At 36.8% G+C, this 24,686-nt stretch overlaps 1 protein-coding gene across 3 annotated transcripts in view; it reads left to right on the top strand.

Moving 5' to 3' along the window:
* Atp11c (ATPase phospholipid transporting 11C) overlaps positions 1 to 24,686 on the top strand; it is a 178,573-nt gene that overhangs the window by 78,309 nt on the left and 75,578 nt on the right. For all 3 annotated transcript variants that reach the window (XM_021152853.1, XM_021152852.2, XM_029473144.1), the window contains exons 2-5: positions 7,997 to 8,116; positions 16,469 to 16,558; positions 19,008 to 19,088; positions 22,390 to 22,497. In XM_021152853.1, the coding sequence (XP_021008512.1) occupies positions 7,997 to 8,116; positions 16,469 to 16,558; positions 19,008 to 19,088; positions 22,390 to 22,497 (399 nt within the window). The remainder of the gene's footprint in view (positions 1 to 7,996; positions 8,117 to 16,468; positions 16,559 to 19,007; positions 19,089 to 22,389; positions 22,498 to 24,686) is intronic.

Raw genomic sequence — 24,686 nt, 5'->3', positions numbered from 1 at the left:
TGGGGGACTTTTGGGATAGCATTGGAAATGTAACTGAAGAAAATATGTAATAAAAAATATTAAAAATTAAAAAAAAATAAGCCTTTGTCTCACAAAGAAGCAGGTGAGGTAGATGACTATTTTGTCTCAGTAGTGCAGAGGAAGTTTAAAAACAAAGCTTTGGAGAAGGGAGTGTATACACGATGGCATTAATTCTGGAACAATACACAAGTAACTGTACACTATTTACCATAAAGGGAATAAATAATTACTAATTTTGTTGCCAAGATTTCAGACAGTTCTAAAACAATGTATGTTTTGGACAACAGCCTCCAATGGGTCTATGATTGGCCCTCATTTACCATCTAACAGGAGGCATTGCAAATTTAAACCTGTGCAGGGCTAGTTTTTCAAGTTTTATATTACTGTAGTTCTTTAACATCTGCAAAAACTCATTCTTTGTTCACATGACTAATTTAGAGTTATAAAAGGTCATCTCTGGCTATGAGTTAATCCTACTATAGTAGTCTTTAGTTAGTGTGACCTCCTTTAGAGAGAATGAAATTGAGTCAAGTAACAAAAAATGTTTTCCTCAGGTTTCATCCTTTAAAAACACAGATGTAAATGTTTCCCAAGAACATGGTTTTTTTTGCTTTTGTTTATTCCATATCTTGTCCTGAAATCCTTACTTCCAGGAAACATCCTTTTTTTCAAGAACAGACTTTTACTTTATTAAATACCGAGCAATGACATTAGCAATATAACTAGCTAACGTTTGTGAGTCAGAATCCAGAGCCACCTCTTATTAAGCCATGTGCCAAAATGAAAAGATGAAAATCTGTTATTTTCCTTTCCTTCTAAAAACTGTGTTTGCAATAGTGAAGAATGAAGCCAAGCCATGTTTTTACTTGCTAGGAAAGTACGCTGTCTGCCACTGAGCTACTTCCTCACTCAGAATCTTTAGACCTAACTTTTGGGGACTGTTAAAACTAAGTTGACAACAGCAATGGAATCTGTAACTAAAACAGAAATGAAATAAAACCATGTTCATACCATCATGTTCCTCTTCCTTCTCTGTTGTACTTTAGCCAGAACTTTTCTTTCCTTATACTGTAATAATTTTTTCTTTTCTGATCTAAAAAGTAGTTCTTCAATGAGATTTTATCTCTTCTAGGTAATAATATTGATTGAAGGTGCTTCCCATACTCAGTGGTTCTTTTTGTTGGATATTGCTGTTTGCTGCTGACATATAAAATTTTTATACCTATGAGAATCTCTAAATAATGAGAATTTTCTACTCCTAAATAAACTTTCCCACAGAAACCATTTTCTTATGTATTACATCTGTTTTGTACAGATCTTTAAAGCTTGGAAATTTAAAATTGTAGTAGTTTTCTTAAGGAGAAACCCAGTGATTCATAACAAATATCTTCTATCTCTTAAACTATTCAAAGATCTAAAACTAAAATTTCAGTTAAACTGGGCAGGAAGCTTAAGCAGGTGTATCTCTGTGAGTTTTAGGCCATCCTGTTTCTAGGCCAGCCAGTGCTACATAGTGAGACCCACTTTGAAAATATCAAATATATGTAATTAACATTTGTGAATTGTCCTAAGAAATATAATTGTCATCATTGTTCTTTTTTGGTTTTATTTAAGATTTATTTATTGTTATATATAAGTACACTGTAGCTGTCTTCAGACACAGCAAAAGAGGGCATCAGAGCTCATTAGGGGTGGTTGTGAAACTCCATGTGGTTGCTGGGATTTGAACTCAGGACCTCTGGAAGAGTAGTCATTGCTCTTAACCACTGACCCATCTCTCCAGCCTGTCATCATTTATTATTGTGGTTAGGATTAGGGGAAGGAAGAAAGAAATTTTCTAAGATGAGGAAAGAATACAATACTGTGCCAACATATTTGGGAGGGGGGGGAAGATATTCAAATTCATATTGCCAAGAAAAATTAGGATTTTTAGAGAAAAGTAATAGACAGACATGAAGTGCCCTAATAACAGAGGCCAGTCCACTAGAGTGCTGCTTCCAAATTAACTCATTTAGGTCCTCTAATGGTTCCTTTGCCACCTCCCACAGAAGTACATAAACTCCTCAAACGCAAGTTGGCTTTTATCCTAAATTCCAGGAAACTTTGAAAGGATCACAACTTCTTAATGATTTGCAGTCTTCTCTCTGCAACTTAGCTGTTAGAAAATTTCGAGTCAGTATGCAGATGGCCTCATCTTTTTCTAACACCTCTGAGGTTTGTAATCTGTATTTTATTTTGTTTTTCTGTTACCCAGGTTTGCTCTGTCCAGGAACCTTCTTCTTGCTTTCCTTTTGTTGGTGTATTTATTCATTTTCTGAGGATATTCATCAGTACTTAGCTGGATTGCCTTCTTCTTTTTCTTTGATTTTAGAGCTTAACTACCATTCTATTTAGAGTTTCAAGGTTTGTTACAGGTTTAGAATAAAAGGTGGTATACAAATATGGATAGCAAGAACAAAAAACTTTGTCACCTTATAAAGATGTGTTCATCTCTAGTTATGTATGTATTTTGTAAGGTTATATCCAAGTTATGAAAGATACTACTACTAAAGTTAAGTTACTGTGTACCATTGGGAACTTTGGGAGACTAAGGTTATAGTCTTTAAAGCAACCTCTGAATCATTTTTCAAATTCCTGTTAAAATTGTGAATTACAAAATGCTTACAGCATTTTGATCCATCAACTATATTAAGTAATCTTTTAGGAAAGCTGAATTTTATTCATATTTCTGTAGCTCTGAGTTACTTAGGGTGAGGGCATGGTGTGGGGATGCATAGGATTTGTTGTTTCTGGTAAAATTAAACTGTTCAGTAAATGAGATTGATATAATAAAAAGTCCAGTTGAAAGCTTCCAACACAGTGTTGTTCTTATCTAGGTTCTCATATCTGTTCTTTTTAAGTATTGTACTTGCAGATTGGATATGTTTGTGTAGAGCTTAATATTATTTCCGATAGAGGTTTCTATTCAGTTAAATATACTGCTAGTAGGTAATTCCTTTTGGTGTCTACAAAAGAATTTCATCCCCGTAACTGTATTTTGATACAAATTTCAGTAAATTTACAAATTTCAGTAAATAGGACTGTAATTAAGATCTAAAGGCAAAGTCAAACAAAACATCCTATATGCTTACTTAACTAACTCGGGTAAAGGAGGAAGAAACAGCTTGATCACTTAAGTTGCAGTAAAAGCAAAATGTGAAACATATATTCTTAAGATTCATTTTCCGACTGGACAGTGGCAGTGTACACCTTTAATCCTAGCACTTGGGAGGCAGAGGCAGGCAGATTTTTGAGTTCGAGGCCAGCCTGGTCTACAGGTGAGTTCCAGGACAGCCAGGGCTATATAGAGAAACCCTGTCTTCACCCCAGCCCTTCCCCCCAAAATATTTATTTCGCATTATGGCTGTAAATTAAAATTAGGATTATTTGCCTTGGTTTGTTACAACAGAATGAGCTTGGAAACCTTAGGTAATTGACTATTGAACAGATTGTAGTAATTTTAACCAAGAAGCTCAATATACTGTAGTCATTTTGTGGTACTGTACTATTCCCCTCCTTGCACTGCTCCCCACAAATCCTGGGATAGTTATCTGATTTTGGGGGGCCTTTTAAATAGGCATCTGAACTTTTGATCAAATGTCATTTTTTTTAGCATTGAGATATTGTTTTTTTCCATTTTTAGCCTGATTGTACAGTTACAATATACTAATGTTTCAAGGAAGAAAATAGCTTTGGTTGAGGTGTGAATAGTTTAAAACCATTTGCATAGCTTCATTTTATTTTAATTTAGTTTATATGTTTATTTTATGTGTATGTGTGTTTTGGCTGCCTGTATGTCTGTTTGTTGAGTGCATGCCTGGTGCCAGGGGAAGTCAAAAGAGTATGTCAGATTTCCTGGCAGGAGTTATAGACAATTGTGTGCTGCCCAATGGCTTTTGGAAGAATACCCAGTGCTCTCTAAACTGTTGAGACATCTCTCCAGCTCCTTTCAAGTTTCAATTGGTATTTTTTTTAGCTTTTATTTATTATAAGAACTCAAAGAGAGGAGTCCAACCATTCAAAACAATTATGTAATTATCAAGGATACCATCTGTTAAGATCATTTGCTAATAAGACAGATAGCTTTGCATTATATCAGTGCCTATAAGTTTCATTATTAATGATCTGAATGGAAGACAAGAGACATACAAAATTGAAGCATCAAACAAAATTTTCATTTTGTGAACACTTTGAAGTGGTTTGAAAAGACATTGTTTAATAATGATTTTTTTGGATTTTACCATGTAAAATGAAATTATTCAAAGTATTGTAACCTGAAGAAAAAATGCAGGCAGGATTATGAGTACTGTATTGAAAATTTATAGGCTGATAGTTGACAATAAGCATAATTTTAATACAGTAAGGTAGCAGTAATTTTCAGGCTCACTTATGTATTTTTTCCACCTGTAAAACATCCAGAAAAATATTAAGCAATAGGCCCATATCTCAGTGTGAATGTAAAGGTGATACATGGTCAAGATTAATAATCACAGATATATATGTCTAGGTGATATATTTAAGTTTACCAAACCTGAAAAGGATGGCGAGGTATGCTTTGTTTCCACTCCACTATTAGCTCTTGTAGTTACAATTTTGTATTGAGGCTCTTACTTATCCAGTCAAAGGTCTGAATGCAAGACACAAAGTATACTTCCAGTGGCTTTCCTTTTAAAGTGAATATCGAAGCCATAGGCCAAATATAATCATAATTGAGATTAGCTCAATTTTTGCTGTTTTGCAGTTTTTGCTGTTTTGAGTGATTATTTTTGATATAAATGTGTGTGTGTGTGTGTTTGTGTGTGTGTTTCAAAAAACTATTTAGGCATAGGAAGGTGATTTTTGTTTGCTGCGATGGGGTTCTGCATTGCCCAGCCAACATTCAGTCCCCATTTTTCGAGCCTCCCAAGTACTGATCCGGGCAGGCGATTTTTATCATGAAAAAGAAATTTAAGCTTTATTCTTGGTTATGCTGTATGTTCTGAGTGTAATTTTAATGTTTTTACAGTTATAAGAATACTTTTTAAGTAGTGTTTGTGTCAATACAATAGAGTCTGTGCTAGCCTATTCAAGGCTTAAAAAATAATGTTCATAAGAACATTTTGATGAGACTCAATCCAACACAAGAAGGACTCCTAAAAAACTTAAATGCATTACCAGTGATAGGAATTATATACTCCTACACGAAAACTATATTGTCTCCCATCCAAAGGATATTGTTTCTTAATGTTTCCTTCTTGGATTTCTCTGTTTTGGCAAAAGCACCTATACTATTAAAAAATCACACAGGAACTAACACTACTGTTTTTTTCTAATTTATTTTTTGTCTTTATTTATTTATTTACATTCCAGATTTTATTCCTCCCTCCCACACCCACCCTCCAATTGCTCCACATCCCACACCTATGCCCCACACCCCTGTCTTCACATGGATGTCCGCACCCCTCCACCCCACATGACCTCTAAACTCCCTGGGGCCTCTAGTCTCTTGAGGGTTAGATGCATCTCCTCTTTTTTTTTTTAAATTTTTTATTAGGTATTTTCTTCATTTACATTTCCAGTGCTGTCCCAAAAGTTCACCATACCCTCCCCACCCCCACTCCCCTCCCCACCCACTCCCACTTCTTGGCCCTGGCATTCCTCTGTACTGAGGCATATAAAGTTTGCAAGACCAATGGGCCTCTCTTTCCAGTGATGGCCTACTAGGCCATCTTCTGATACATATGCAGCTAGAGACACAAGCTCCGGGGTACTGGTTAGTTCATANTGTTGTTCCACCTATAGGGTTGCAGATCCCTTTAGCTCCTTGGGTANTTTCTCTAGCTCCTCCATTGGGGGCCCTGTGATCCATCCAATAGCTGACTGTGAGCATCCACTTCTGTGTTTGCTAGGCCCCGGCATAGTCTCACAAGAGACAGTTATATCTGGGTCCTTTCAGCAAAATTTTGTTAGTGTATGCAATGGTTTCAGCGTTTTGAAGCTGATTATGGGATGGATCCCCGGATATGGCAGATGCATCTCCTCTTAAACGAACACAGACCTGGCAGTCCTCTACTGTATGTGTGTGTTGGGGGCCTCATATCAGCTGGTGTATGCTACTTTTTTATATATACTACTATAAATCTACTTTTTATATATACTTTTATAAATCTACTTTATATATATATTTGGTTTTTTTTTATTTATGTATTTATGTATGTATGTATTTATTTATTTATTTTGGTTTTCCCGAGACAGGGTTTCTCTGTGTAGCCCTCGCTGTCCTGGAACTCACTCTGTAGACCAGGCTCAAAAGAGGTACAAGAAGCATTAGAAGTATATTTCTAACTGACTTTAGGGCAGTAGACTGTGAGAGATCACAGGGAAACTCTTATAAAATCAAAGAATGATAGTTTCTTTGTAGAAAAGTGTGATTATTTCATTAATAGGATTTGACTTCTAAAGTTCTAAGTAATTATTTCATGTTTAGAAATAATTTGTATTGTGTATATATTCTCTGATATGTTAGTTGACACAATGGTCCTCAGAAGTTGTATAATAAATAAAATATTTCCAGCCTATTATTTTTATAAGTTCGAGTTTTGAGCTGCATTTGGACTATGGCCGAAATAATATGGCTGGCAATAAAATGCAGTGTTGTTTCTATAAGATGCCCTCCAAAATTTCATCAAATGAGTTGACAGAAGGTTGATTAATTTTACCATGTATTTTAAGAGAACCAAAGAATTGCAATTAGTTGCTCAACTAATCAAATGGGATGCAGATATCTATAAACCCTTTTGTATTTGTGCAGTTAGTTTTGTTTTAAGGTGTTCTGTTTTATTTGGGGTGTTTGTTTGTTTGTTTGTTTGTATGAGACCAGGCTGCCCTCAAACTCCTGATAGTCCTTCTATATATTATATACAAGTGTGAACTACCACTTAGCCTCTTATAAACTTGCTTTATAGGTGTCTTAGTCAGGGTTTCTATTCCTGCACAAACATCATGACCAAGAAGCAGGTTGGGGAGGAAAGGGTTTATTCAGCTTACACTTCCATACTGCTGTTCATCACCAAAGGAAGTCAGGACTGGAACTCAAGCAGGTCAGAAAGCAGGAGCTGATGCAGAAGCCATGGAGAGATGTTCCTTACTGGCTTGCTTCCCCTGGCTTGCTCAGCTTGCTTTCTTATAGAACCCAAGACGACCAGCCTAGGGATGGTACCACCCAAAAGGGGCCTTCACGCTTGATCACTAATTGAGAAAATGCCCCACAGCTAGATCTCATGGAGACACTCTCCTTTCTCTGTGATAACTCCATCCTGTGTCAAGTTGACACATAAAACCAGCTAGTACAATAGGGGATGAGAAGATGAAGAATGTGACAATTTGAGGAATAACAAATGAGTTTAGGTGGATGGATGTGTCTAGGGCTTACACTGTGGTTAATAAATTATTGTTTGGGAGAATTGAATGGGCCTGCATAGGAAGTAGACAAAACTTGTGTCAAAAATCTGTTCAATAGTATAGTTTACTATTGAATATTTCGTCCTGAAAATATGAGATTAGTTAAAGAAAATATACAGAAAAGAATAATTGCAATTACTTTCTTCTTTGGGGTATCCAGCACAGCATCAGTGTAACCACTCTTACAACATCTTTTCACGAGCCTTATTATTAAATTATCAGCATATCAGAGTGCTATATTTTGAGGTAAAGTTCTCTAGATGCCTTTAATTGCTTTCTGTAACTATTTTAGAATTGTACTGTTGGCTTTAGACCAGTTCCTTGAAACAACAGTTTTGCTAGGATAATTTGTTAACCTGCTAAGAGATTTGTGGATTTTCATTTCTAGACAGGGTTTTTACCATTCCCTGCTCCTCCGATTCACCAGAATCCTAAGCTTGGTAAAAACATGGAGAAACATGGTGAAAAGCTGACCTTTTCCTTCTTTCTTGGCTAGTGTGCTGGAGAAGAGAAACGAGTTGGTACACGCACAGTGTTTGTTGGCAATCATCCCATTTCTGGAACAGAAGCTTATATTGCGCAAAGATTTTGTGATAATAGAATAGTCTCATCTAAGGTAAGTTGGGTTTTTTTTTAATTATTTACAACCGAATCATTTCTCCCCCAGTTTCCCCTCACATAATCCCTCCCTAATAGCCCCTCTTCTTCTCCTCTGAGAAGATTCCTTCCTCCCACCCCCTATATCACCCAACCCTGGAGCATCAAGTATTTTCAGGGTCAGGTGCACCCTCTCCTACTGAGGCCAGATAAGATAGCCCTGTTGGGAAACAGATTCCATAGACAGGCTGTTGCTTTAGGGACAGCCCCCGCTCCAGTTGTTGGGGGACCCACATGGAGACTGAGCTGCACATCTGCAATGTATGTGACAGGGGCCTTGCTCCAGCCTGTGTGTGTCTTTTGGTTGGTGGCTTAGTCCCTGAGAGCTCCTAAGGGTCCAGATTAGTTGACTCTATTGGTCTTCCTGTAGAGTTTCCATCCCCTTCAGGGCCTGCAATCCTTCCTCCAAAAGAGTCCCCAAGAGCCATCTACTGTCTAATTGTGGGTGTATGCACCTGTCTGAACCAGCTATTGGGTAGAGCCTCTCAGGGACAGTTATGCCAAACTCCTGTCTGCAAGAACAACAACATCATTGTGTCAGGGATTGGTGCTTGTCCATGAGTCTCAAGTTGTTGGTTGGCCATTCCCTCAGACTCTGCTCCATCCTTATCCTCGAATTTCTTTTAGACAGGACAAGTTTTAGGTTGAAATTTTTGTGGGTGGGTTGGTGTCCTTATCCCTCCACTGGGGGTCCTGCCTAGATACAGGAGTGGCCTCTTCAGGTTCCATTTTCCCACTGTTAGGCTTAGGTAACCCCTTTAGTCTTCTGGGGGCTTCCCCCATTGCAGGTGTCTGGAACTTCCTAGGAATCTCTAGAAAGCCTTTAAAAAAAACCTCATGAGAAGTTCATATAAAGTTGGATATATTCATTTATGCTTCTAAAGATGCTGATGCATTTATATATGTATACACACATGGTCATGTACAAATCATAATGCCAACTGTGATAATTAATACCCTGAACAGTAATTTACTTTTTAAAAAGCCTATCACTTGCCTCCCATTATGATTCACAGTGCCTGTTGATTGTGCATATTACTTCAGGCCTTAAAATGTGCTACAAGTAATAATTATTGTGCTGGGGAGAGGTGTTACTCAGTGGTAGAGCATTTGCCAACATGAGGACTTATTAATTATTTACTTGTGTAGAGCTTTCTGAGTTGCCCTTGAAAGGATTAGACTGTACCGGATTTACATTCTTCTGGAGGGTGCTTATAGTGACTTCCATTTGCATTTCTCCTCTCCTCCATCTTGCTTCTGACTTGTGATTCTGGGTCCTACAGGGTACATTTTGCCTGTATATTGCTTGACCTATAATGTTTAACCACAATAGCCATGGCACTTTTTGAATAATGGTCTTAGTTTAGTATGGTCTAAGTTGAGAGCAGGGTCCTACAATTTTGAGTACTTGTATTTAAATCTTTATAAAGTATTTATTAGCTATATTACCTTTGTTAAATTAATGAATGCAGCCTATGAAATGACTAATACTTCATATATGGAAGCACTTCTTACAGCTCCTAGTACCCAGTAGTCATCACTCTGCTAGTATTAATTTACTGATCTTTATTGCTGGCCAACCAGGAAAGGTGCTAGAATAGTAGATACCTGGTTTACTACAGTCTCTTATAGCAAGGAGCATAGTTTGATAATGTTCTTGACGTCCAAATGCAGTCTGGCAAAAGAGAGCTAAAATATTGGTGACATTTAATTCAGTGCACATCTGCAGTGACTTAGGCTCTAAAATTCTTCCTTTAACAATATAGCATATTCTCATATTCAAATATTCCTTTAGTTTCTCCTTTAGGCAATGGCATAATGGAGATTATTTTCAGTTCAAATATTAATATGTAAAATATAAACAGAAGCACACAGCTCTCTGGGTTCTAGGACAGCTGGGATTGTATTGTGAGAGACCTTGTGTCTATAAAAAGAAAGAAATAAAAGATTAAGGTGTAAAATATGAATGTGAAAACAGAAGCCCAATGAACAGATATGTATGTAAGCCTGTAGAACACTGTAACAATCAGATAAAATGCTGATTTTCTTTTTCTGTTACACATTGTTGCAGAACTTTTAGTCATAGTCAGGGGCTTATATACTTGTATGTGGGGTAGTGAATAGTCTTTTCAGTATAGATTTTGACTTACTCTATGTTACCCAACTAAGCAATCAATTATAGACCTTTGGCTCAGAATCATAGACACAAGAAGTAAAAAGTCATTTGAGGTTCATCTTGTTGACTTAGAGATAAACTTAACTTAACTTAACCCAGAGAAAGCTCCCAGTTTGATAAGCAAGCACTTGAGATAAAGCCAGGAACAGGACTACTGTGTAAGGCCCTATAACTTTGCAGAAAAATCCCTTTTCATATTATGCTGTTTGTGTACCATCCTCAGCTTTCTTGTCTCCTCCATCAATATGAAAGACTTATGGCGTTCGATAGTGTCCTGTCTGTGCGCCAGTAAAGAGCTGTGCTGTGCTGACGGGGAGAGTGATGGTTATTGGTTGCACGTTAGCTCTGAGGCTTTATGTATTTCATGGAATGCTTTGTCAAAGTTTATGTAACATCCACTTTTGCCAGCATCTAAAGCAATGCAATAACATGATTTTGTGTTTTAAAGAGCATGTGAGAGAGTTAGAATTAGGCACACTCCTCTGAATACCATACATATAGTTTTTTTAATTGTTTTATTTTTTAATAAAAACTGTTGAGCTATACAAAGAAGAATTGACAATACAGTAATTTCAGAAAAAAAAGGCTGACCTCAATTCATGTGTGTGTGTGCTACTACCTCTCAAGTGCTAATGTTATAGACATGCATCACTATACTAGGTTTAGAAAGAAATAGTAATGGTAATGTGTGTTTTTGTTGATGAGGACCTCATTTCTGGGAATGAAACTGTGGTTTTTTTTTGGGGGGGTTGTTTGTTTGTATTTTTGGCTTTGTTGGCTTTGTTTTGTCTTACTATATAGCTCTAGAGATCCTTAAACTCAGTCTGTAGACCAGACTGACGTCAACCTCACAGAAATCTGCCTGCCTCTGCCTCCCAAGTGCCAGGTTTAAAAGCATGTGCTACCTTACCCAGTTTAGAAGTTCTGTGATGAAGGTAGAGTGTAAAGCTCAAAATTCTACTTACTGCCTACAGAAAAGAGAAGAGATAGGAACTTGAATACAGTAATTTAGCCAAGTGAGCAGTTACCAATATAAAACTTACTGACAATTAACCTTACTTTCCTATTCTATTGCATCCAGATGATTCTAGTAGGTAGGGATGGTTGTGTTCCTTGTGCAGTTCAGTTTACTGGCAACTTTATAAGTTACTTTTTAAATAGTATTTCACTTTTACCTGTGTCCCTGTCCCTCCTTTTTTTGTTTTTTGTTTGTTTTTGACAAGGTTTTGTTATTTTCCCCTATGCTGGCTTGCCTATGTAGTTCAGGCTGTCCTTGAACTCCTGGCAATCCTCCTATCTTACCTTCCTGAGTGGAAAGATTACAGATATGTGCCAACACACCTGCCTTTGTTTAACTGTTGCTTGTACTATTCAAAATATTAGCCCTTCATCCTCCCCGTCAGCAGTTTTATTGCTAAGTGAAAAACTTGGTGGACTTAACATAAAAACAGCCATTTCCACTCTTTTCTCTGGAGCTTGGGATAAAACATAAAACTACACCTATGCTGGATAACTACTCATTCACTGAGCTATACCACATTCTTCGGGCACAAAGTCTAAGCCTTCAGTTCATATTCACTTCAGCTTACCTACTTTATATATTTCAAGATTTATTTGATAGAAAATTTGGTTTTAGTTGTGTTTAGATGGTAGATGTTTGAGTCAGTAACACAACTTTTGATATAATACAAGTTTTAGAAGCTCTGAGTGTGTGTGTGTGTCTACCTCTACCAATTATTTAACTCACTACAAAATAAGTGAAAATACTTATCAAACTATGCCGGGGCCTAGCAAACACAGAAGTGGATGCTCACAGTCAGCTATTGGATGGATCACAGGGCCCCCAATGGAGAAGCTAGAGAAAGTACCCAAGGAGCTAAAGGGAACTGCAACCCTATTGTTGGAACAACATGATGTACTAACCAGAACCCCGGAGCTCTTGTCTCTAGCTGCATATGTATCGAAAGATGGCCTAGTCGGCCATCAATGGAAAGAGAGGCCCATTGGACTTGCAAACTTTATATGCCCCAATATAGGGGAATGCCAGGGCCAAGAAATGGGAGTGGGTGGGTAGGGGAGTGGGTGGGGGAGCGTGTGGGGGACTTTTGGAATAGCATTGGAAATGTAAATGAAATAAATACCCAATAAAAATAATTAATAAAAAATAAATGCAGTGCAGTATATGCAGTATTTTATGTAGAAACATTTTAAAACATATTCTTAAATCTTTGGAGTAATTTTTAATTTCATGGCTCCATATTAAAATAGTTTAAGGAAAAACACCTCAATAATTAAGAGCATTTGTTTGTCCTGGCACCCACATGAAGGCTTAGGCAACAGGCACATGCATAGTGCATAGACATACATTCAGGCAAGATACCTGCATACAGGAAATATAAATAATATAAATAATAATAATATAAATACATTATTTTTTTTAAATAGCACAAGTATCTTCTTGGCAAGAACTTAGGACAGAAAATTCATTTTATCACTATATATAAAACAACTACTATATGCGCTTTCTTCCTGTGATTGGCATTGGTTTTGTTTCTGTAGCAGCAAACCAAGTCTGAGAGTCCAATTTTTAGATAAACAAGTGAACTTTAATAACTTCATGTATATGTCTAATGTTCCATTTTGTTTCTGATTAGAAAACTCTTTGGAAATGTTTTTCTTTCAGTACTATGATTTTGTTTGTTTGTTTGTTTGTTTATGGGTGATCTGTCTTCACATACATCCAGAAGAGAGAATCAGATCCCATTATAGATGGTTGTAAGGTACCATTTGGTTGCCAAGAATTGAACTCAGGACCTGGAGGAGCAGCCAGTAGTACTCTTAACTGCTGAGCCATTTCTTCAGCCCAATAATGTTTCTTAATCTGTGCTAATATTGGTCTTAGTTTATAGAATAGTTGAGTGTTTCTTAATTTACTTTTTTTCTTTTACTTGTTCACGTTGCATCCCACTCACTTCAGTGATTTAAATGGCCAGTATACAAAGTTTACTTTTTTTTAGATTAATTTAGAGGTATCAGTGGTGGTTGAACAATTGTGGTTCTAGGACTCGGCAGGCCAAACAGGAGGATTGCCCTGAGTGTGAGATTAGCCTTAGCTGTAGTATTAGACCTGCTCAAAACAAACATCCTCATGTTTCTTGTCAAATACCATGTGGGACACTTATGGTAAAGGAAGTTATAACACCCTGAGGTCTTATCTCAGGTCCTTATGAAGAGAAGAACACTGGTTTCCAATGAAGAGACTAACCAAAGTTCGAAAGGAAAATGCTAATTTGGTACAGTAAAATGGTAGCAGGGTGTAGAATGTACCTACTTCAGTAGTGTAGGTAGTGGTATATCATTGTAAAGACCTGATTTGAATCCTTAGTATTGTAAAACAACAGTAGTGATAAGAGGACTAGATAAAAAAAAAAGGTTCCCTTTGATCTGTTAATACTACCTGTATTAAGGACTTTTAAGTGGACTTAATGCTTATTTGTTTAGTTTTTTTTAAAAAAACAAACATGTAGTTTGAGAACAGAAGGTCAGTGTCCCAGAAGTTCAGCTGTTAGTTTGAGTTTACTGGAATTTATCCTTCATTTATTTATTTACTTGAAATTGGTGGGACAGTTAAATTCTGGGTTTAGATTGTATTGGGTTTCCAAGTGACAATATCAATGCTTTTAAATGCTTATTTTCTTTTTTTAGTCACAAGCCACTTTGAGAATATCATAAAAAAAAAGTGTGAATTCTTTTTCCCAAATGCTCAGTCAGCACTTGGGAAGTTTTTGGATGCTTTGTTGTTGGTTGGTTGGTTGGTTTCTGGCAAAATCTCATTCAGGAAGACCTGAAACTCATAAAGATCCTCCTGCCTCTGTGTCTCAGTGCTGGGCTTTAATGTGTCTCTGGCATTTCTGGGTTTACTTTAAACAACATGTTTATTTTGTTAGTGCCATCTCCCACCACTCTGGTTCTCTTTGAGGTACTTATTTTGAATCTTAGAAATCATCTTTTGTTGGCTATTGATTGTTATCTTAGTTTTCTTTCTATTACTGTGATAAAACACAGTGACCAAAGCAACTTGAGAAGGAAAGAATGTACTTTACAGTTTATCATCACAAATGGAAATCAAGGCAGAAACTCAAGGCAAGAACCTGGAGGCAGGAACTGAACACCTTGTATGAATGCTGCTTACTGACTTGTTCCTCCTGGCTTGCTCAGTTTCCTTGCTTGCTTATACACCTCAGGACCACCTGCCCTGGGATGGCACAGCCTATAGGCTTGATTAAAGTTCAGTCTGGTGAGGGTGTTTTCTCAATTGAGGTTCCTGTGTGTCAGGTGACTCTGTCTTGTGTCAAGTTGACAAACAACAACAAAGAAACCAAAAACAACAAAAAACAAAAAAAACAAAAAGAACCCTGTCCAGCACAATTATGCTCTAGCTGTCCATTTGACTTCTTTCTCTTTAGATTCTCTGAATCTTGAGAGCTTCTAAGCCTTGTTTAAAGGAGGTGTTGTGGCCAACAAGATGTCACAGATTGTAAAGGGGCTTGCTATGTAAGTTTGGCAACCCAAATTTGATACCTGGGACCCACATAAGGGTTTGGAAGGAGAAAAATGATGCCTCAAAAGTATCAACTGACCTCCACATGCACACCATAGTAGATTCACTACCTTCCTAGCCACAAAATAAATATATAACATTGTTTAATATAAATTTAAAATTTTTTAAAGTTATTAGCAGTAAATTTCCATATACCTTGACATGCTCTAAGACTTTGGCTTTCCAGCAGCTATATCCGTGGATATATCTCGTGACATGCAAATGATTGGAATAGTGACTTTCCAAGTATAAATTCAGACTTTTGCCTTAAAAGAATTTTTTTCATTCTAGTTTTAAGTCTTCTGTATTATAATATGTCCTACTTCCGATATTTTTGAAATGGCCCAGTCCTTGAGCTTAAGCTGTTATTAACAAATTACATGGTATACACTCAATTTGTGTATATGCTTCTTCATCTTTGCACATATTCTCAGATAGGTGGTACTGATAGAGACACTGATCTGAACTTAGTGTCTTGACAAAGTTAAACTTGACTTTTGATCAGAAAGATGAGCTACTAACAAAGGTGGAAGAGCAAGGACCTAGGACAAGTTCACTTGGTTTGTCTTCTACTGGAGATGGCAGCTGTCTTCTTCCCTTTGCTTAGGGTTTGGCCTCACAGTCTTTGGTGAATGGCTCATTTTTAAAAGGGGCTTACAACTCTGCAAACAAAAGTTTTACCAAGTCAGGTTGAGAGATGAAAACATTTGCATAGGGTTTTACAAAGTGGGGGAGATAAAATGATTGGAACTCTTTAATGATAAAAGTCTTACAGTGTTTTCAGAAAAAGGCTAATATGTTATGTTTTGTCCAATAATGATTGCTATCAAAATGTATATACTATGAGAGCATATGGCACGTGTCTTAGTCAGGGTTTCTATTCCTGGTCAAAACATTATGACCAAGAAGCAAGTTGGGGAGGAAAGGGTTTTATTCGGCTTACGCTTCCATACTGCTGTTCATCACCAAGGAAGTCAGGACTGGAACTCAAGCAGGTCAGGAAGCAGGAGCTGATGCAGAGGCCATGGAGGGATGTTCTTTACTGGCTTGCCTCCCCTGGCTTGCTCAGCCTGCTCTCTTATAGAACCTAGACTACCAGCCCAGGGATGGCATCACCCACACAGGGCCTTTCCCCCTTGATCACTAATTGAGAAAANGCCTTACAGTTGGATCTCATGGAGGCATTTCCTCAACTGAAGCTCCTTTCTCTGTGATAACCCCAGCCTGTGTCAAGTTGACACACAAAACCAGCCTGTACAGCAAGGAATTTGTTTTAGATTGGGTTGAAAAATTAAAATGTAGGACTAAGATGCCTTATGAAATTCTCAATGAAGCTTCATTTCTGAAAAAAAAAAAATTCTCTATCTCTAAATGTATATGCAAATTATCTATATTATATAAATAATGAATATATGCCAATTTAATGTGTTATTGTGTTTTCAATTGTTGGATATACTAAATACACTTTATATGGTATTAAGATTTTTTTAAGTTTCTTTTCTAATACTGTTTTTTTATTCTTATCTCTTTTATAGTATACACTTTGGAATTTCCTCCCTAAGAATTTGTTTGAACAGTTTAGAAGAATTGCAAATTTTTATTTCCTCATCATTTTCCTTGTACAGGTAAGAACTCCATGAACTGCTACTTTAACATGGAGAAATTTGGTTCTTTCAAGCAATTTATCTTCTTAAATTATCCTGTGACTTAAAATAGATTTGCTTATTTTTTTTAAGTAGAAATGCAATTGCACTTCAAAAATGTATAATGTTAAAGTTTTCTAAAGTTGTATTTTAAAACTTGTTGAGATTTTATTGTTATTTCAATTTTCACAGATTTAATATCTGGTCTTAGAGTATACATTGTATAACAGCTTAGTGATTTAGCATATATCAAAATTGAAACTAGTTTGAGTTTTATTTTGTTAAAGAGGTTTAGTTTATTTCTTTCTGAGTCCTGCTTTCTCTGTTCCCCACTCACCTGCTTGCTTGAGGTTTGAAAGTCTAATAAGTCAATGTGCTTCTCAGGGTTCCTTCTATTGCTTTCTATTTTAAATTTTAGTCATTTTTAAATCATATCCTATATTTTGAGCATAGGTTTTACATTTTTTCATTCATTCATAAAATAGTAACTTTAATGATACCTCTCATCTTTTTAAACGAAGCAGAAAAATGACTATGAAGTTGCTCAGATGCTTTGGTAACATTGAGAGCTTTTGTTTGAATACTCTGAGGCTTTGACTAAGTGGTATGATAATTTAATTTATGCCTGCTCCTTGAAACAAGTCTGGAACAAGTCACTTTCAGTAGAAAGATCTTTTTAAGTTTCTTTTTAAATAATACTTTTGATTCTTACCTCTTTTATAGCGTACACTTAGGAATTTCCTTCCAAAGAATTTAGGAAAGAATCAATTTCAGTAGTAAATGAGGTGTTTAGGAATGAACTCTTATATCCATGGTCAGATGTCTTAGAAACATGAACTACAATAAAAAAAAATCTGTTTGAATGAGTAATTCAGTGTATTTAATTAAATTCATTTGAACAAATATATGCTGACTGCCTATTGTGTATTGTGCACTAGTCCCCAAAACAAAATATGATCAAAATACTGCTTTTCTCTACCCTTAAGGAATTTATAACAACGGTGTATTTTCACTTAATTTAATGTAGTAAAAGCCATTAAAGATTCAGCAAACTACTAAAACTATGCCATGAAAGTTAAAATAAATTTTAACTGAAGAAGAACTTAAAAGGGCATGATAGCTGAACTGAGTTTTGAAGAGGTTTCTGTGGCAGAGAATGCAAGACAAGCATCCCAGGAATAGAGAGGAGGTTGCATAAAGGCCTTGTAAAGTCTTCTGTGTATTCCTCTGTGTGTCAGGATAGGTCTGGCTGGATGTCGGAGATGCTAGTATAATAATGGAAAGGCTGATTGTAGCAAAAATCCCACCCCCAAATCTAGTTCTCCTTCCATTTTTCATTCTTTTTTTTTTTTTTTTTTAGATTTTTTATTAGGTATTTTCCTCATTTACATTTCCAGTGCTATCCCAAAAGTCCCCCATACCCTCCCCACCACTCCCCTACCCACCCATTCCCACTTCTTGGCCCTGGCGTTCCCCTGTACTGAAAAGTTTGCACGACCAATGGGCCTCTCTTTCCACTGATGGCCGACTAGGCCATCTTCTGATACATATGCAGCTATTTTAGTAAAAACAGCATTCACTAAAGCATGTTAACCAAGCACTTGCAAGACATCTACTATCCATAGTTATAGCTCATTACTTACCAATGGTACCGTTTTTCTTTCTGAATATCTTCAGTATTTCTTTCCATGTTTCTTCTACCCTGATCCATCTTATATTTGTCTCAGGGCAATAGCCTCCCAAGTAGACTCCTAGCCTCCATCTTTACTCTTTTTTAGTCTGTCCTTCATACAGCATTGAGAATAAATTTTCATGTTATCATTCTCTGTGTAAAATCTTTCCCATTGTAGAATGAATACTCAACAGCCAACAGCTTTCTTGTATGGTTTGACTCTTGCCTGCCTCTCCAGCCTCTCACACCACACTTTTTTAGCACTATTTTTCTTTATTTCCTTGAACACATGTCACTTCCCCTTCTAGAAGAGAAACTTTGTGTACATTGTTCATTGTACCTGGAAATGTTCCTTTAGGCTAGTTAACTCCTAACTGCCCAACAGATCTTAGCATCTGTATGCTAGTTTTAATGTCTTATTTTCCTTGTAAGTTTTCAGCTATGGGAAGGCAAGGACTTCTTTCTTTCTTGATTAGCCAAGATCTCTAGAGGCTGGATGATAAAAGTACAGGGGCTTGCAGAATGCTTCTCAGATATTAGCTGGTAAATCAACGTGAACATTGCTGAAAATGGGATCATCTAAGCTGGGTGAAAGCTATTGCTAAATTTTCTTAAACTGTTATATAGATTGTTTTCTTATAATTAAAATTAATATTCATCTCACTAGTAGAATATATTTTGTCTAAAATATTTGCAGCATATAAATTCTAAACATGAGTTAATAGCTAATTTTATTTTCAATTTAATTTCTCTACCTAGGTCACAGTAGACACACCAACCAGCCCAGTTACCAGTGGACTTCCACTTTTTTTCGTTATAACTGTTACAGCAATCAAGCAGGTAAATTTCTCACATAAACTATGTCTGTCCTTTAATGAAAGCTAATTTGAATTTTCTTTTAAATTTTCTTTTTCATATTTATATACTGTGGACAATATTTTGATGGTTTTAGTTTATATTTGATTCCTGTTGAAAACCTATTAAACTGATAATAACATTTTTAATTTATTTACTCTTTTCCTCGTGTGTGTGTGTGTGTGTGTGTGTGTGTAAGAGAGAAACATAATAGAAAGGACAAGTAGAAAGTACATCTTAGTAGAGAAACAGGAAGTGGGGTTTTTACTGTTCATTCTTAAAATTTCCTACTCCAATGAATTTTAAATGTTATTGTCTATAGCACAGAATTTAACACAAATACTTGGGACTGGAGAGATGGCTCAGCTGTTAAGAGCACTGGCTGCTCTTCCCAGGGTTCAATTCTCAGCACTTACATGGTAGCTCACAACTGTTTATAAGTCTAGTTCTAGGGGACCTGGCATTCTCACACACACATACATGCAAGCAGGTGGGTGGGGGGCTGGATGGACGGATGGATGGGGGGACAGACAGACAGACAGACTGACTGACTGATTCAGGTAAGCTGGCCCCGAGGGCAAGAGTGCAGGAGAGTTGGCCCTCTAATTTTCTGTCATGAGATAGTATGGGTGCAGGGGCGAGGCTCTCCCTACCTCCCACCTCTAGTAGTGAGGAGAACTGGCCCTGAGACCATGAGAGTTGGAGGGCTAATCTTGCCCCCTTGAAGACTGCAGTACTGAGAGAGTGGGCCCCAAACCCTGACTTGGCAGCACATTGAAGCTGACTCTGGAGTAGTGCATGCCAGTGAGCCAACTCCTGAGGGCAAGAGAGCAAGAGAGGTGACCCTGCCTCCTGCAGATGACAGCATTAGGAGGCCTAGCTGGAGCAGTGCTAGAGAGCTTGCCCTGGTGGTGTGGATAAGGGAGAGCTGGTGCACTGACCAGCTCAGCTACCACCCAGGTCCAGGTCCAGGACACTGAGGTGGCCCACCCCAAAGTCTATATCATCTGTAAACATCTGAGATGTATGAAAGGGCCAGTCCTGCTGATCCAAAGCTTCAGGAAATCCATGACACAGGGCAACAACAGGATAACCAAGAGGAATCCCAATGAGGATCCAATATTGATGGTGTGGCAGAAGCAGACCAATGACTCATTGCAGTGAACATTTGCAGATGGAGATATGTGGACAGAGGGATAAACTGTGGGACACATTGTGATGTACTGCAGTTTCCACAGTGAGATGCCTTCTATGCTTTGGGGTGTGTGTGTGTGTGTGTGTGTGTGTGTGTGTGTGTGTGTTTGGGGGGGTTGGGTTTTTGTTTTTATTTTGGGGAGAGGTTGCAAGGGCAGAGGGTAGATATAAGGGGACAGAGTGATGAGTGGAACTGGGGTAAATGATGAAACTTACAAGGATTCAATAAAAAGTTTTTAGAAAGAACACAAATAACTTGAACTTATCACTACTCCTATTGAGCAGGGTGATAGATAGGGAAGACTATCTCTCTTGACAGAGTTGGTAAACTTTCACAGATGATGTTGATTGTCTTTGAAGTATTTTGACCATTGTGAGTGTTAATACCCTTAAAATTATCCAAATATAATTGAAATTTTCAATAGAAAACCTTAAATGAGGGGTGCATTTCTTATATATAGATACAGGTCACAGGATCTGCTTATTTGCAAACACATTTTTAGGTAGTACCTTAAGGAAACTTGTAAATTGAAAGAAAAAGGTTACCTTTCCTCCTGGGGTTTTCTGATCCTCTCTCTTGCCTACCAGGAATTTTATAAATATCGTGTATTTCATTGCTAAATAAAGACTTGGAATGCTCTTTCCCTTTGGCTAATAAGATAATTTTCCTTATAATAAATTTTTAGTTCCAAGAATAGCATATATGGCTTTCAAAAGGGCTTTCTTACTGATTCATTTTACTCCCAATACTAGGTCATGTTCTATCTTTCCTTTCTTCTTAAGCACCAGAGAATGTGCCCTATAAAATGCCTAGTATTTTCACGAAGAGGGACAGAATAGGAATGAGGACAAAAAAAAAAAAACGAGAGGGAGAAAAGATGATCAAGAGATTGTTCAACAACATGATGTACTAACCAGAACCCCGGAGCTCTTGTCTCTAGCTGCATATGTATCGAAAGATGGCCTAGTCGGCCATCACTGGAAAGAGAGGCCCATTGGACTTGCAAACTTTATATGCCCCAATATACGGGAATGCCAGGGCCAAAAGAATGGGAATGGGTGGGTAGGGAAGTGGGGGGCGCTATGGGGGACTTTTGGGATAACATTGGAAATGTAATTGAGGAAAATATGTAATAAAAATATTAAAAATTAAAAAAAAGAGATTGTTCAAGCATATATTTGAAAAGGCACAGGTATTATTACAATGAGGGGAAAAACATTGGATATAAAAAGGAGGAAGTCATGTTCAAATGAACATCATGTTTCCTTAGCTCTTTTAGCTTAAATCTATTCCATATTGAAAGCCCAAAGGAAAATAAACCATTAAATATCTCTATGATTATTTTTTAATTCTAAAAAGTCACGAATTTCTATTTCCTTTAAATAAGTTAGTGGAGAATTTTAATTGTTGTCTCTATAATATGTAAATTCTCTGGCAAAACATTTTCAAAATGTTTTGAAATTTTCTACTTTCTACATGAGAAGAATTACATTTCTAAGTGATTAGGTTTATTCAAAAATAAAAAGTCAGAACATTTATATTTTCAAATTAAAAGAGAGAGCTGCTAGAGAGATGACTCAGTGATTAATAGCACTGTGCTCTTGCAGAGGACCTAGTTCTAGTCCCAGCACCCACATGGTGGCTCACAACCATCTGGAACTCCAATTCCAGGAGATCGGACACTCTTTTCTTGCTTCCTTCCCAGGCACTGTACAGATATGGTGCACAGGTATATATGAAGGAAAACACCAATACATAAAATAACAATGAATACATTTTTAACAAAGTAGAAGTAATTATAATGTTCTTTAATTTTTTAGATACATATAAAAAACAAACAGGCATTCATTAGAGCATTATAAGCATAAATCGTAGATTTTCACAATGAAGAATGTTATGGCTGTAATGCCTATGTTACCTATAATATATATCTGAAGAATTAAGGAACCTTATAATACAATAAAGCTATTTGCCTAAGGAATATATTTATAAAGTGTGCCTTAAATTTTCTAAGAATATGTGCATCAATGTATCTGTAGCATTCTATGTTGAAATTGACACTATAAACTTATAATTTTTCTTATCTTATAGGGGTATGAAGATTGGCTTAGACACAGAGCTGATAATGAAGTTAACAAAAGTGCTGTTTATATTATTGAAAATGCAAAGCGAGTGAGGAAAGAAAGTGAAAAAATCAAGGTACGATTTTACTAGATCACTCTCTTTTAAAAGTACTCTTCTTACTGGTGTGTGTGTGTGTGTGTGTGTGTGTGTGTGTGTGTGTAATGGCATATGTGTAGTTCAGAAGACAACTTTTTGGAGTCAGTTTTCTCCTGACATGAGTTCTGTGGTTCAGAATCAAGATATCCTGCTGGCCTCCCACTCAGGATAACTGCAAAAAGTCCCACATAGTAAAAATGTACACTTCAAAGTATATGAATAGGGTGGTAGTAGCTTATGCCTTTAATCCCAGTATGTGGGAGGCAAGTGGATCTCTGTGAGTTTGGTTTACATAATGCATTCTAGGATAACCAAGGCTTTACCAAGAAACTCTATCTCAACCCTGTCTCTTCACAAAAGAAAGTAAGTATACAAATCAGTATCATTTATTTACATTTACAATGCTATATAACCATCACTATTTACATCAGCAGAAAAGGAAACACCTTACTCATTGTATATTATTTCTTCAACCCAAGTCCTGTAAACATGAACCTTTTCATTCTCAATGAACTTACAGTTTTAATATTTTACATGAATTGGATAATACAGTGCCTGAATTGTATTAGAATATTTTAGAGCGATTTGTGTTGTAGTATATGTCAATAATTCATTGTTTTGATGGCTAGATGATAATATATTTTATCTGTATACCACTTTTTTTTATTCACTAGCTAATGTTTCTGTTCTTTTGGGTATATGCCTGCGTTAGTATTTTTATCCTTATGATAATTTTTAATGAACCATAAATTTTTTTTGCATAGAGAGTGTACTCTTTATATTTTCAGAGCAAGATGGTATTTATATTTTATTCAAATTAAGCATTGTTTACTTCTACCAAATAAGATCTCTACAAAATGACATTTATATTTGACCATATCAAACATTTTTGGTTGCTAATGGGTGTTTTTAAAGCAGTAAGCTTTGCTGTTTACAACAGTTTTATGTTCACAGCAAAATTTAACAGAAAAAGTATAGCTGCATAGCCAGTGTTCTGTCCCACAAGAATCTTTTTCTTTTTCTTTTTTTTTTTTAAAGATTTATTTATTTATTAATTAATTATATGTAAGTACACTGTAGCTGTCCTCAGATACTCCAGAAGAGGGAGTCAGATTTCATTATGGATGGTTGTGAGCCACCATGTAGTTGCTGGGATTTGAACTCCTGACCTTCGGAAGAGCAGTCGGGTGCTCTTACCCACTGAGCCATCTCACCAGCCCCAAGAATCTTTTTCTATTATGAGCCTCAGTAAACCTCCCTTGGCACGTAAAGTTTAGTTTACATTAGAGTTCACTTTTAGTGCTGTGAATTCTATGAGGTTTGACAAATATATGACATTGTAATATCATGCAGGATAATTTTACTTTCCCTAAAAATCTATCTTCTGTACTTTCTCTAGCTCCTTCATTAGGGGTCCTGTATGACTGTGAGCATCCACTTCTATATTTGCCAGGCACTGGCATAGCCTCACAAGAGATAGCTATATCAGGGTCCTGTCAGCAAAATCTTGCTGGCATATGCAATAGTGTCTGGGTTTGGTGGTTGTATATGGGATGGATCCGAAGGTGGGGCAGTCTCTGGATGGTCCTTCCTTCCATGGGTATTTTGTTCCCCATTCTAAGAAGGAGGGAAGTATCCACACTCACACTTTGGTCTTCCTTCTTCTTGAGTTTCATGTGTTTTGCAAATTGTATCTTGGGTATTCTAAGTTTCTGTACCCCCCCTTTATATTTTTTTTGTTTTTGTTTTGTTTTTCGAGACAGCATTTCTCTGGATAACCCTGGCTGTCCTGGAACTCACTTTGTAGACCAGGCTGGCCTTGAACTCAGAAATCCACCTGCCTCTGCCTCCCAAGAGCTGGGATTGAAGTTGTGCACCACCACACCCGGCCTCTGTACCCCATTTTTAATTGGGTTATTTGAGTTGTTGGTATCTAACTTCTTAAGTTCTTTATAAATTTTGGGTGTTAGTCCTTTGCCAGATGTAGGATTGGTAAAGATCCTTTCTCAGACTGTAGGCTGCTGTTTTGTCCTATTGACAGTGCCATAGAAGCTTTGCAGTTTCATAAGGTCCCATTTATCAATTTTTGCTATTAGAGCTTGAGCTACTGATGTTCTGTTCAGGAAATTGTATCCTGTACCAATGCATTCAAGGCTCTTCCCTGATAT

Source organism: Mus caroli, chromosome X (assembly GCF_900094665.2).
Source record: "Mus caroli chromosome X, CAROLI_EIJ_v1.1, whole genome shotgun sequence".
NCBI classification, from domain to species: Eukaryota; Metazoa; Chordata; class Mammalia; order Rodentia; family Muridae; genus Mus; species Mus caroli.
The sequence above is the reverse complement of the archived record's forward strand: the minus strand, read 5'-3'. Positions and strand labels throughout refer to the sequence as shown.